General features: G+C 38.9%; 1 protein-coding gene across 1 annotated transcript; it reads left to right on the plus strand.

Annotated features, from left to right (window-relative positions):
* Nucleotides 1-335: 335 nt before the first annotated feature.
* Nucleotides 336-9,093, plus strand: GCSAM (germinal center associated signaling and motility). Its single transcript, XM_011355508.1, has 6 exons — nt 336-433; nt 3,231-3,299; nt 5,566-5,610; nt 6,604-6,650; nt 8,300-8,328; nt 8,779-9,093. The coding sequence occupies exons 1-6, from the start codon at nt 405-407 to the stop codon at nt 9,091-9,093; spliced, it is 534 nt and encodes a 177-aa protein (XP_011353810.1). The 5' UTR covers nt 336-404.
* The last annotated feature ends 4,221 nt before the right edge of the window (nt 9,094-13,314 follow it).

Below are 13,314 nucleotides of genomic sequence, written 5' to 3' on the forward strand. Positions count from 1 at the left end.
ATTTGTTTTAAACTTCTCTTGTTTTAACACCAAGTTTCCCCCTCTGACTTTTCAAAGACTACAGAATGGTCTAAGAAATGTAGGTATCTGAAGGGGAAAATCTCCATGGCCCACCTGTAATTTGCAGAGGGGGCTTCCTCGGAGGCTCAAGGTTCTCATTGACCAACAATTTCTGATTAAGGCCAATAGCCTGGTTCTTTCAGGCTCTGACATTTCAGGAAGTTGCACATGTGTGCACTTCTGACTGTCCTCCCCCTAGCTCCCCCTCCCCTCTAGAAAGATCCTCTTCTCCTTTCAGCTCTCTGCACTGGTGTCTAGAGCAAAGTAGCCCCAACTCTAAGTCAGGAGCTGCCCTGTCAGAGCACAAGGCAGGCTGAGGGGAAGGCACGGAGAGGACTGAGAGGATGGGGAACACTCTGCTGAGGGAAAACAGGTGAGTCTAGACTCCCTAAGATAGACCAGAGTAGATGGGCTAGGGCAATGTCGCAGGAAAGAGAAAAAGAGGTCTGCTCTTGGGATTAGGAGAAGGAAACTGGGTAAGGAATTGAAAAGAATGACATTGCCTACTATATGCCAGCCACTAGGTGTAACTCATTATGGGTTTGGCCTTCTCCTGAGAATCACAGTGAGCAGCTGGTGGAGAACAGCTAAAAAAGGACAGACTTTATCAAAGGATGTCTATGTAACAGACCAGCACCTAAGAAATGGAACGACTTTTTGAGGCCCAGGAAGGAATGCTCTTCTGCCCTCTTAATGCCCCACAAAGAGCTCAAAGACACCACCACCCTTTTAGTCACTATTTAAGTTCAAAATAAATAACAAGCTGCCTGCCATTATAAGGTCTTGTCTGATAAACATTTCCTGCAACAGGTAAGCAGAAGTCATTGAAATTGGTAGAGAACTTGGCTTAACATTTCTGGATCTCAATTTTCTCATGTTAAATGGAAATAATAATATAATACATACCTTGGAGGGATCTAGTGTGTGTGATACTAACATAGCGCCTGACATATAGTAGAGATCAACAAATATAAGATATTGGGTTCTTTTGGACCATCATCACTAACATCAAAGCAGCCATTGTAAAAATTACAAAGACTCTCTAGTGTACAAAGTGAGATGGTCCAGAGAGAATGAGTGGGGGGAGGGGGGTGATTTTATAAGATTATGTTTAGTGTCCCAGGTCTCAGTTCATGCCACTGGGAGGTAGGACACAGGACCCAAAATGCCACCTGCTGAAAGAAAGCTTTGCAAGCCTGTGGAATGTCTCCTGTCCCTCCCTGAGAGTCAGTGCTGTATGAGACTTCTCCTCCCAGAGCCTCAGAGTCCTTTGTCAATCTGCAACTCTAGCATTCTTTTATCAGATTGTAAATCCCTATTTCTATGTCTTAATGTGAGCGTCTCAAATGTAAAGATTGCTTACTATTCATCTTCGAATTCTTATTTCCTGGCATTGTTTCTGGCACATAGTAGGCACTCAATAAGTGTTGGATAAGTAATCGGAAACATAAAAAAATAAAAAAAACATCTTGAGAAGAAAAATAAAACAAAACACAGATATGATGTGACTGAAAAAGTCATGATTGCTATAGCATTTGCAATTTTGTTTTTTAAACTTTGGTATAAGGTGGAGGATTATAACATTAATACATAAAAAAGTTGGAAAATGCACAAAGTGTAAAAAAAGAAAAACTGGTAAATCACAGTTATAACTACTGATAACATTAGAAGTATTATCTTTATGTCAATGTCTATATTTTTAGCCATTTGTATTCCTTCATCTAAGAATCAGTAATGTATTTAGTACATTTACGTTCTGGGTTTTGGTCTACTTTGTTTTAATGAAAGTAAAATTTACATGTACTTTGAAGAAATTAGCCATTTCTCATAAATATTACAAGAAGTGTTTTTTCAGTTTGTGTATCTTCTGCTATCCATAAAAAAAACTTGTTTTTTTATTATTATTATATTTAAACACATTTGAATCTAGAATATTTTTTGGTTTATACCAATTTATGTTTAAAAGTTTTCCTGCATTTCAAAATATGACAAATTCATGCTGTAATTTGTTATGGTTGTATTATTTTACATTTAATCCCATACATTCAATATATGATGTCAGATATAATTTTTTTTCCAAATAATCAGTTAGCCCAGCATCTTCATTTCCATGTTGATTTAAAATGTCTCCCTTAATATATTCAAAAGTCTTACATTTACTTTGATCTGCTTTTCAACTTTACCCTTACCACCTGATTATCATCCAATGAGTGCACCCCCACAATGTCTCTCCAGATCAAATTTGTTACAAAAGCCAGAGAAATTTCCCCTCATTGGGCAGAATGACACCTATCCTTTAATGAAGAGCTCAGAGTCTTAGAGGAAGGAATCTGCCAGAAGCAAACCAACTCCCTCCCACTTACTAGATGGAGATCTTCAGAAGAGTTGTCTAATTGTTGGCCTGTTTCCTCACTGATAAAAAATAGAATCATAGTATCTACATCATGGATTTATTTTGGCATTAAATGTAGTATAACATAAAATGTATGTTATATACATTTCATTGGTAGTATACATAGTAAGTATAACTAGTATAAGTAGTATATATATAGTGCATATATATATTTATATATATAAAGTATATAGTAAGTAGTAAGTGTATAGTAAGTAGTGTTTGTTAGTTTCTTTTCCTCTATACTCCCAACTTCCCACAAATGAAAAAATGGTTATATAGAAACCCAACACAAACAATAAAACAATTTATTTTCTTAATTTAATATTTTCTTCCCCTTTTATCCCATGTTCTCTGCCTTGGTGTTTTCTGTGAAAGATGGCAATTTACATGAGATAAAGCCAATATTCTTCCCTATACCCGTGTACAGTCCCTGAAACTGTATCGAGTATATAAGCCTCTCTAAATACTGACATTCTCAGGGTAATCATGAAGATTTTAAGACATTTGGAAACAAATGACTTAGGATCGGTCGTGTATGGCAGTTGTTAGAGAACATTGGTAAGCTGTTGCTATTGCTATAGAGAGAATGTCAGATCAGAGATAGTGGTATATACTTTAGGAGGGCGTATTAACAGATGAGAGGGCAACAAAAGGAAGATGAGGTGACCCAGGGTTACACACAAATAGCACAAATGGAGAAAGTGGGAAAGATTGTAAAGAGGTGGCATGCTTGGAGAGGAAATACATAGCTCATTCCTGATGTGTTGAGTTTTAGGTGGCAGCAGAACACTCAAGAGATACCCTGGAATCTGAAAAATCAAAACTTCAAACGAAGAACATCCAGGTGAGAGTAAATCCAACAGAACCTCTCCCATCCTTTGCCCATGAAGAGTGAAGTCTGTTAGGTCCTGGCCCTCACATACCCTACAACAGAGGCACTGCTTAGATATAGCAGCAGTTGTAATGATAGTAAATGAAGAGACAACACAAAAGACAAAATTACTTTGAATCTTTGGACAAGAGATGTGCCATTTTGCCAGAAGCCTAATCTAACTTCTAGCAACCAGAAATAAGACCCCTATTTCTTGTTGTCTCTTTGTTTGTCTATCTCAAGTATCTTTATACTCAAGCTTCATCCCAGCCACATCATTTTAAGCTCTAAGGTTCTATTTCTGAGGTGACCACATCCCCCATGTCACTACAATTGTTGAAAGGTTTGTCAAGAGAAATACCTGTGATTACTGTGATGCTGTTAAACCAAGACTTCCTTATCAATCTTTTCTAACCAGGCCTTTTGAATGCCAGGAATCACTAAATGTGGAAATAGTGTCCCAGCGTCCAAGAATCCCAGAGGGCAAAGCCAGTTGTTCTGTGCCCTGTAGAGTTATCTGTACTTTCCCCATGGTTTCAAGAAAAGCTTTTGAAAGAATATCAACTAAAAAACACCCATTGAGTCAAAGCCTGAGTTAGGAAGTAGGGACCCAGAGATTCCTTCTTAGCAGGTGCATTTCTTCATTGCAAGCTAAAGAGGAGTCATCGAACATATGTTAAAGCATAACTCCAAATGATGAAACAGGCCAGAAGGGCCATGGGCATTATAAAAAGGGAGAGATTGGGTAGACTGGAGAGCCAGGCAAGCTTTGTGAAAGAGATAGGAACCAGAAATTGCTGGCACATAGCCTGGTGTCATAGAGATTCATCTGGCCTCCTTCATGGAGGTTATCTGAACCCATTCCAAATGAAAACATCCTAATTGAAAGGAAAGAATATATTGCATAAAAGTTGAGTGGGGGAAATAGTCAATTCAAAAATTATTTTTGCCCATTTTTAACTTTATTTGACCTCTATGAAGTAAACTGTATAAGCATTCTCACTTTATATATTAAGAATGTGGTTCAGGAAGTCCAGAGATACTGATTCAGCCACTCAAAATCAACTATCTCCTTTCATCTCACTCCCACATTCCTCGGTGAACCTGATTTCATAGTATTGGTGTGATTCATTGGTTTCTTTCTGATGTTTCTTGAGCCACAGAAAGAAGAGGTTAAACGAATGGCTTAAACAATCCTGAATATAGCCTGAAGAGGAAGAAAAACTTCAGCCTCTCAGCCCCAAAGGCTCTGATAGTACATGGACCCTAGAGGCTGTCAGAACACTCAGCCACCCTGGCTCCCACAGCCAAGGTCACATGCTGCAGTTTTGTCTTCACTGCCCTTTCCAAGGGAACTCCCTGGGAAAGCTCACAGGGGGACATATTTCTGGATGTTTTTCAAACTTTTTAACGTAGTGTTACTGGCACATGCAGTACTTTTCGCATTCAACCGTATAGGATTTGACTATGCCTTGTGTTCAGAAAGATGCCCAGAAAGATATTTAGACGTCAGCGTAGATGTCTGGCTGCAGAGAGATCCTGAGCCTTTTTGCCATAAAAAAAAAAGATAAATCCTGCTTATTTAGCTATACCTTGGAGCCAAAGAGGCAGATTTGATAATCTCCTGAGTTGGTCTGTGCTTGGCTAAAATATTTATTGAAAATATATTTACTATGCACCAGACACTGTGGCATATGTTAGTGATCAGATAAATATGGTCCCCAATCCTATGAAGCTCATGGTCTAGTATAGGAAATAAAGGGAGCAGACAATTATAATATGGTATAAATAGGAGAAATTCAGAATGCAATGGTATCCTGTGTAAATATTGCCTAACTTGTACTTGGAAGAAATTTCTAAAATGTCCACACATTTATGCCTTGATTTCCTGGAGATAATTCTTGTATGTCCTTCATCACAAAATCGGTGGAATTCAGGATGAGCAAGGTTTTTTTTCCTTTGCAGGGAATACAGCAGAAAGTTCTTTCCCTGACTAGGAGCTGATTGTGTCATCTTCATATTTCCAAAGCACCAATTAATGTCTTGGAGGATAAAGGCATTCTAGCACGATTGGTGTGTCCAAGTCACCTAGAATGAATACTCTTTTGTCGGGGCAAAAAAAAAAAAAAAGTTTTTTTTTTTTTTTTTTTTTTTACAGAAATCGAAAAGGGAAGAGAGTTAACTTAACAAAGCTGCAGAAACCAATCTTCTGATTTGTGTTATCTCTTGGGTATTTTAGATGGTGGGATTGCCACATCACTGAAGGGTATTTCTGCCTTCCATGGTAAGTGGAGCATTATTTTCAAGAGATATTTCCCTAAGTGTGGTTTCAGTGTGGTATTTGCTGTAAGTTACCTGTGAACTCTTGGCACACTGATGCCTGTCACTGTCCCTGACACAATCATCTGAAAGCCAGTCAGGGAAGCAATGCTTTGAGTTTGGTGAAAAACAGGAACAATAGTTTCATAAGGTATGTGCTCCTCAAATGGGAAAACCTCAGAAGCAAGGATGAAACTGGTTACCAATGCAGAGAAATACCCCTTAATCACACTGCAAGTCCCAGAATCTCCATGTAGAGAAGCACACATTCTTCCCCTTGCATAAAGAATTTATAATCAGGGTGATCATATAATTCATCGTCCAAACTGGGAAATCTTTGAGAATGAAAGGGATGCTTAAAATAGTTAAGGGTCACTAAGTGATTGATAATGACAATAACTTGACTGAGCAAACCAGGACATGTGTGGTCAATCTCCTTAGAGCAGATGTTCTTTACTCCTGAGATGATCACAGACATACTTACATTCTGTTTTTCCGGGGGTTTGTCCATACAGTGTAGTTACCTCTGTGCTCATGTGAGATTTGTTCGTATGTTTGCTTGCTTCTTTGTTTGGAGATAATAGATTGGGTTTGGGGTTAGAAGTAGAAATAATCATAGCTCCTTAGCTCACATGATATAAAATAAATTAACAATTTGTCAGAAAAATATCTTCAGAAAAGTTATTTGTAACATCATTGCAGTTCTCCATATGTAAATCAATTCCATGCCAGCCTTAGAAAAGGGAAAAGAAAAGAGAGAGAGAAATACAAAGGCATTGATTTCTGCTTGATCTCATCCTGCATTTTTCCCCCTTTTTTCTATTCTCTTATTTCTTTATGCTGAAGAAGGTATTTTTTCAGATGAAATAGTCAAAAGTAAGCTTTTATAAGGAATATAATTTCCATTGAGAATTTCTTAATATTGAAATAACCAACTTAATTTCCTTTCCTTTTACAGGAAAAAAATACACAATTTTAAAGCCAAGCAAGATTCCCCAAAGGAAAGTAAGTTATTGCTTTTACATGGTTTTCACTTTTGATAGACTTCTATTTCCAAACCCCGCTTTCTCTGTGCTCCCAAAACTCCTTCAGCATACTTCTGTATAGAACTTGCATATTTTGCTGCAATTTGTCCAATTCATGTCTCTATCTCTCCACTAGACTATTAGCTCATTGAAACAAGAATTGGCTTATTGATTCCTATATCCTTCAGTTAGTCCCTGAGGTCTGGAGGCTGAAGAAGTTAGCTGGAAATAGTAAATGCACAATGAGGAGTTAAGCACTCATAAAGAGCTACAAGGAGGCCAACGTGGGCACAGAGAGCACAGAGGAGGGGCAGGACCTGGAGGCCAAGTTTAAGAATGGGACTTTTGTCTTGAGCACTACAGGAGGTACTGAAGGGCTTTCAATAAGGAGTCGGTACAATCACATTTGTATTAAAGACATCACCCAAGTCACTGTTGGGAGAACAAATTGTAGTAAGTAGTGGCAAGAGCAGATGCTGGACGACCATGTAGGAAGCAGATGCAACCATCTCTGTCAACAGAACAGGCTGAAGTTAAGGAGAGAGAAGAATTCAAGAAGGAGAGGATGGTGAATAGTATCACATGTAAGAGAGAGAATAAGCAAGTATAGGCCTGAGGACAGGCTACTGCATTTCTAAAGAAAAACTAAGGAGTTTTGCCTTTGCCTCCCTGGGTTTAAAGAGGAAAGTCTATTTCATTCACTCTGAACCTTAAAAACTTATCCTGTAAGGTATGTGAATGAATAATACAGACTTCCTCCTGCCCCTGGACATTTCACCCAGAGGAACTGTGGGTCCCAAAAAACCCTAATCTGCATCTGAGCAAAGCATGGTAGAAATAAGACCGCTAATGCTGAAATTTATGGACACTTTTTTCTGTAGCAATAATCAAGGAAGACCTAGATGGCCATGGGAATCTATGGAGATGTGAACATCTGTGGTGTCAGTGCTGAGGAAATGTAAATCCATGCACTATAAAGTGGCATGCATGGGCACCCCCGCCCCCTCCTGTGCAGGGTGTTACCGTGAGGCTTCCATGTGAAAGCTAAGGTTTGCTTATTGGGCTGGTGTGTTTGTAACAGCAAGTGCTTCTTTGCAGAGTGGCCAGAGCCAGTTGCTTTTAAGTTATCCAGGTTTTGAAAACCTGGCTTGCTTCTATTTGTATCTGCCAGCAGTTTTAAGAATGGGAATGTTCAGCCTAAAAGTTTCTGCCTCTGCAAAGCTTTTCTTGAGCATCAGCTCCTACACCACCACCTTTGCCTTCCGTAAAAACAATAACTTTCTCCTGCATTGTGGATCTCTCTCAGGTCCTTGCCTGCCTCCTGTGCTAGCCTGTGAACCCCTTAACTACAGGGACTGTTTCTGATTCTTTGTGTCCTCAATGCCTGGTACAGAATGGGCATGCAATGAGTTTTGCGTAAGCAAAAAGCAAAGAGGAAGTGTGATTTCTTAACCAAAGATCCACCAAATGTGTCTCTTTCCACTCTGTCTCTCAGCCTGAGCACAGGTCAGGACAGCCTGAGAAGGGCTACTCTAGCTCTTCCTTGGCTCTCTGGTTGCTTATATCTCGGCAATTCCCTCAAATCTCCCTATGATCTGAAATTCATTGAGTGTTATTTTCTTTCTCCAGATGAAGGAACATCATCTGCCACCAACCAGGTAATATGAACATCTAGGAGTCTTTTTCTCAGATGACAGTAAAAATTTAGACAGATATCAGGAGAAGTTGGCCTCCAAGACTCCTTCTAACCTTAACGTGAAAAAAAGACTTCAGATGTTCATGCTTCTGAGCCCAGGGACCTATGCAGGGCCTGGTGGCAGAAGCAGCAGCTACTTCTGTTGTGCAATTTATTGAAAGGAATTAATACTTATTGAACACTTAGTTTGTGTTAAGCAGTGTGTTGAGTGCTGAATACTCTGGGCAGTATGAGCACTCTGGCTGCCTGGGCTAAGGCTTGGGGTGGGAGCAGCCATTCAAGAAAAATGGCCAAGAAGTGTAAGGTAGATGGTTTGTGGAAGACAGACTTTGCCCAGGGTCGGGCCTGTGTTGAGACTGAAGTGTAAAGGGGCCAAGACGCCAAGTCTTGATGGTAGCTCTCCTTTGATCAGCAGGACAATGCTGACCAGAACTCAACAGAGGAGTTGTGCTATACCCTCATCAATCACAACATCCTCATGAGAAGGCCATCAGGGACCTCTGCCGAAGGCCATTATGAGAATGTTCCCCACCAGGCTGAGAGGCCCAGAAAGTTGTTGGGAAGAACTGAGACCGAGTACTCGCTTCTTCATGTGCCTTCCACTCCTAGACATCCACCTTTCCCAGAAGATGAATATGAATTTCTCATGCCAAGGAGAAATTCTCACACATTGCAACCACCACACCTACTTATGCTCCCTTCTGAGGCTCATATTTTTCATTTATAATGAAGTGTTTGGACTGATATTTATTTAACACCAGCAAATAGAAACTGGAGGATGAGGAGTTCTGGTTGAAGCAGGCATGAGGCACAAAGTCCTCCCAGCTTACTTTCCCACACCCCCCACATATACATAGCAGCCCTTTCTACAGGGGTCTCTGCAGAACATTGTCTGTAAACAAAGGGCCTCTTAGATCCTATTCAGTATTCAACATCCAAAGATCAACCAACTATCCTGAGCACCACTCTTTGAGAAGGGAGTGACTGTATCTGGTTCTAAGTGGCTTTGGAAATGAGCTGCTTTACTCAGTAGCAGGAGGGGCTCCCTGGTTTTCTATAGCTGTGCACATCACAAAGGGTTTTGCTTCTCTGTCCAAGTTCTTCTTAAAAAATGTCCACATGATTGTCCTCTGAAGTCAAAAAGAATCCTTACCCATCATACTGTACCCAAGGGGGAGTTTACTTATTCTACATGTGTTTGTGGGCCTGATGCCTCATTCATAGACTTCCAGGTGGGTGCCAGTAAGTACATTTCTCTCGCTCCGTGACTCTAACAATGTCCTTTGCATAATGTCTTTTGATACTTTGGCCCTGGTGACTTGGTTAGGTACATGGGTTGAATCAGTAAATCCCAGGCCAAGATTTTATATAATTTTATGTATAGTTTTTTTTTTTAACTTTGTATTTCTCCTCAGAAATCTTAATAAGAAAATCATAGCATCAGAGACTTATAGAGTAGAAAGATCACTGGAGATCCTCTAATCTCATTATCTTTCTTTGGCTCATTAACCCAATGTAACTTTGCAAGTTATTTAGCAGAACTTTATCTGGAGCCTGATTTCTGAGCTTCCCATTCAGTATCCTTCAAATATACTACATAGAAGAGCCTCTGCTCTATGGTATATCTGTGTATTAAATAAATATGTCATGTATAAAATATGAATAAAATGTTCACATGGGAAAAATAACACACACACACATCCACACACACCTTCACTAATGAGCACTTCTCAGTGGTAGCAGGGAATATTATATGAGTGTAACATGGCTTAGGGGAAAGAGTATGGACACTAGAGTTAGATAATATGCTCTGATTATTTTCCCTCATCTTTTCTTCAATGTTCCTAGAATTATGTCTACCCTCTAAAACAAACTATGGCTCACAAGCCAAATCTGGCCAACTGCCTATTTTTGTAAATAAAAAGTTATTGGAATAATTTAGCCACGGTCATTTGTTTATGTAATGTTTGAGGATGTCACAGGAGAATTGAGTAGTTGTGATACACACTGTAGGTCATACCAAAAAAAAAGGCAAAAATATTCACTTGTTGACCCTTTTCAAAAAAAAAGTTTGTAGACCCCTGCTCTAAACAATCATAATTGAGATAAACTAAACAGAAATGTGTTTGGGTATTGATGTGACACAGAAGAGCTGGTACCAATAAAATGGTATAGAAATACAAAACCACAAATTAAATGAGTAAATCTAAGATCAAATAGCAAATTAGACTATTTCTATATTCACACCTGTGTTCTTAATTTCTTGTTTTATTTAACCCCTGGTTATTGTACTAATTTTAGGGTTGTTAAAATAGTAAGAGATTTGTTGAGACAAGTAGTAGATGTGTTGTGTTTAATTACTGCTTTGTTCCCTAAACTAACCCAAATTAAATTACCTTATTACTTAAAATGTTCTAGAGCCCAAGGAGAATAAATCCAGTGGCTCGAGGTGGATGTGTCAACACAGGTTTGCTGAGATTTCAGCCAGTTGATGGTCTTCAGCTAAAGAGCTAATTACATTTAGCATCTCATCCTCTGCTAATTTCCTATTTTTAGCAGAATTCTTTCACATGTAACCCTAACTTTGACCCTTGGCCAGGATTCACTCACGTTCAAAAGGAAGCATGGGTGGTAGCAGGGAATATTATATGAGTGTAACATGGCTTAGGGGAAAGAGTATGGACACTAGAGTTAGATAATCAGTGATTCAAATCCTGATTCTATCTCTTACTCTTTCTGTGACCTTGAGCATGTAACTTGGAGGCTCAGCTTTTTCACTCATAAACAGTAGAATTACATCTAATGTACATAAATCATCACAGACCTTAAATAAATGGTATCAAATAGCAAAGGGAAACAAAATACTTTAAACATAACAGAGAAAATGTGCTGATATGCCTGGTGATCCAGGGTCACCCAGCAATCTTTCAGTAAAGCAGAAACATGAAATTGCTGGCTTTTATGTTGGAATTTTTCATTTGGACATTGAACCATTGAGGAAGCTGATTGATTCAAATATTCTTAGTTCAACATGGTAAGTTATATTTGAGTCTTATCCTACAAAAGTATTACCTTTCCCAAATAGTGAATGTGTTTTATCAGGAAGAAAATGGTTCTTACAATGAAATTTAAAAGGATTATGAAAGAGAACTATTTTTGAACAAGAAAGCCTATTGGGAGTGCTTTGAAATACCTATAGTGTCTTTCTATATATACATATATGATCTTTTTTCATAAATTTCAGGATTTCTGATAAAAGCTGTTCACAATCTTCACAGAAAATCATACAATATTGTATATGATTTCAAGGAGTTTGGGATGTAACCCCTTAGTTAAAGAATTTCTGTTCTTCATAAAGAAACTGAAGTTTAGGATTTAAATTGCACTCCCAAGTCACAGATATATCAGAAAACTCCTCTCCCTCATGCTGGTCTTAAAACTGTACACAGGCAAAGTTCTCAGAGGCACATTTTATGCAGCAACTGTAAGCTCTGTGGTTTCCATTTTATGTTCATACTCGCACCTATAAATAGTCCCTTAGTCTGTGAATACCTTCTTATTTAGAACAGAATAGAGATACAAGAAAAGGACAAAAATAGATGAAGAAAATCTGCTGTTGACAACAAATAAATTCAAATGCTGACCTTTTAAGACAACTGAGGGTGACAAGCTCTGCACCTATTCTCAGAAACAGAGGGCATAGGCAGAACAGAAACAATGAGCCCTCAGAACTCCACAGGAGCCTTCAGAGTAAAGGAGATTCTGTTTATATTTTATCTGACTCTGTTCTCTTCCAAGACAGCCTCTTGTGTTCAGAAAGCAATTTGAAAGCCACTTGATCTGAGCAAACCTCAGTTCTACCAACTGTTAAATGGATTAGTATAAGTCCCTCCTGCTTTCTTACAGAGGACTCTTTTGCAAGGCACTCAGGGAAGGATTGAGTGTCATTATCATCCAGAGTCTTCTACAGTCTAGTGATCGCACTTCTCAATTTATCCCTCCCTCTTCACCACTAGTGTTCCTTGTAGATTCCCAAATAGCAGCCAAACGTGCACTGAGCATGACCTTGGGGTGCCCATCAGGATGGGAGGCCATTGATGGTGTGTGGTTTCCTCAGCTGAGCTTTGCTTTCAAAAACTGTGCAACTCTGGGCTTGGCCTTCCACCTCTCCCTGGATCCTAACTATAAGAGGAGGGGACTGCCTTCTCATTCTAAGAGGATCTCTAATTGTAAAGAAAATATTAAAAGATGTCTCTGGACACATCTGTCATCAATGCAGTAATAGTGTAAATTACTTATGTTAAAGAAATATAACAGTAGTGGGAAAAGAGAAAACTTAGATGTCTCTCATTTTCCTCAGCACTGATCAGACTCTGAATAGGGCAGGAGTCTATGTCCAGAGTCCACATCTAAATGGGAAAAGAGAGACGTGTACCTCATCCTCATAAGACACAGATGTGTGTAAAGAAAGGCAGACCTGTTTGTTCGAATCCCACCACTGCTTCAGGGTTCAGCTTGTGTCCCACTTTCTAGGCAGAGCCTTCTCCAATTAAACTATACCAACCACTCTTTTCTCTGATCACTCACGACCCTACAGTTTGTCTTTAATTTTAACACCTGACTATTTTTTTTTTCTATTTTTTTTCTTATCTGTGCAGAACCTGACTCCCTATATGACTAGTAGCTTCTTTTATTGTCTTCTTAACTGGTGCCTCCTATAGCCTTTTGCAAAACACATTATTGAAAAGTCTATAGAACTAAGTTAAATTGCAAGGCAAAAAGGAATTGGACACAGAGATAGAATTTTCGTTAGAGTTGAGGGATAGGTTCCACTGATCTGGCTGTATGTATTCTTTCTGTCCACGTCCAAAAAACTTCTAGCAAAAAAAAAAAAACAGGTTTACTTCTCAAATCCTTCAATTATTTCACAGATATTTGTTGAAACCTT

Source organism: Pteropus vampyrus, unplaced genomic scaffold (genome assembly GCF_000151845.1).
Source record: "Pteropus vampyrus isolate Shadow unplaced genomic scaffold, Pvam_2.0 Scaffold1, whole genome shotgun sequence".
Lineage (NCBI taxonomy): Eukaryota > Metazoa > Chordata > Mammalia > Chiroptera > Pteropodidae > Pteropus > Pteropus vampyrus.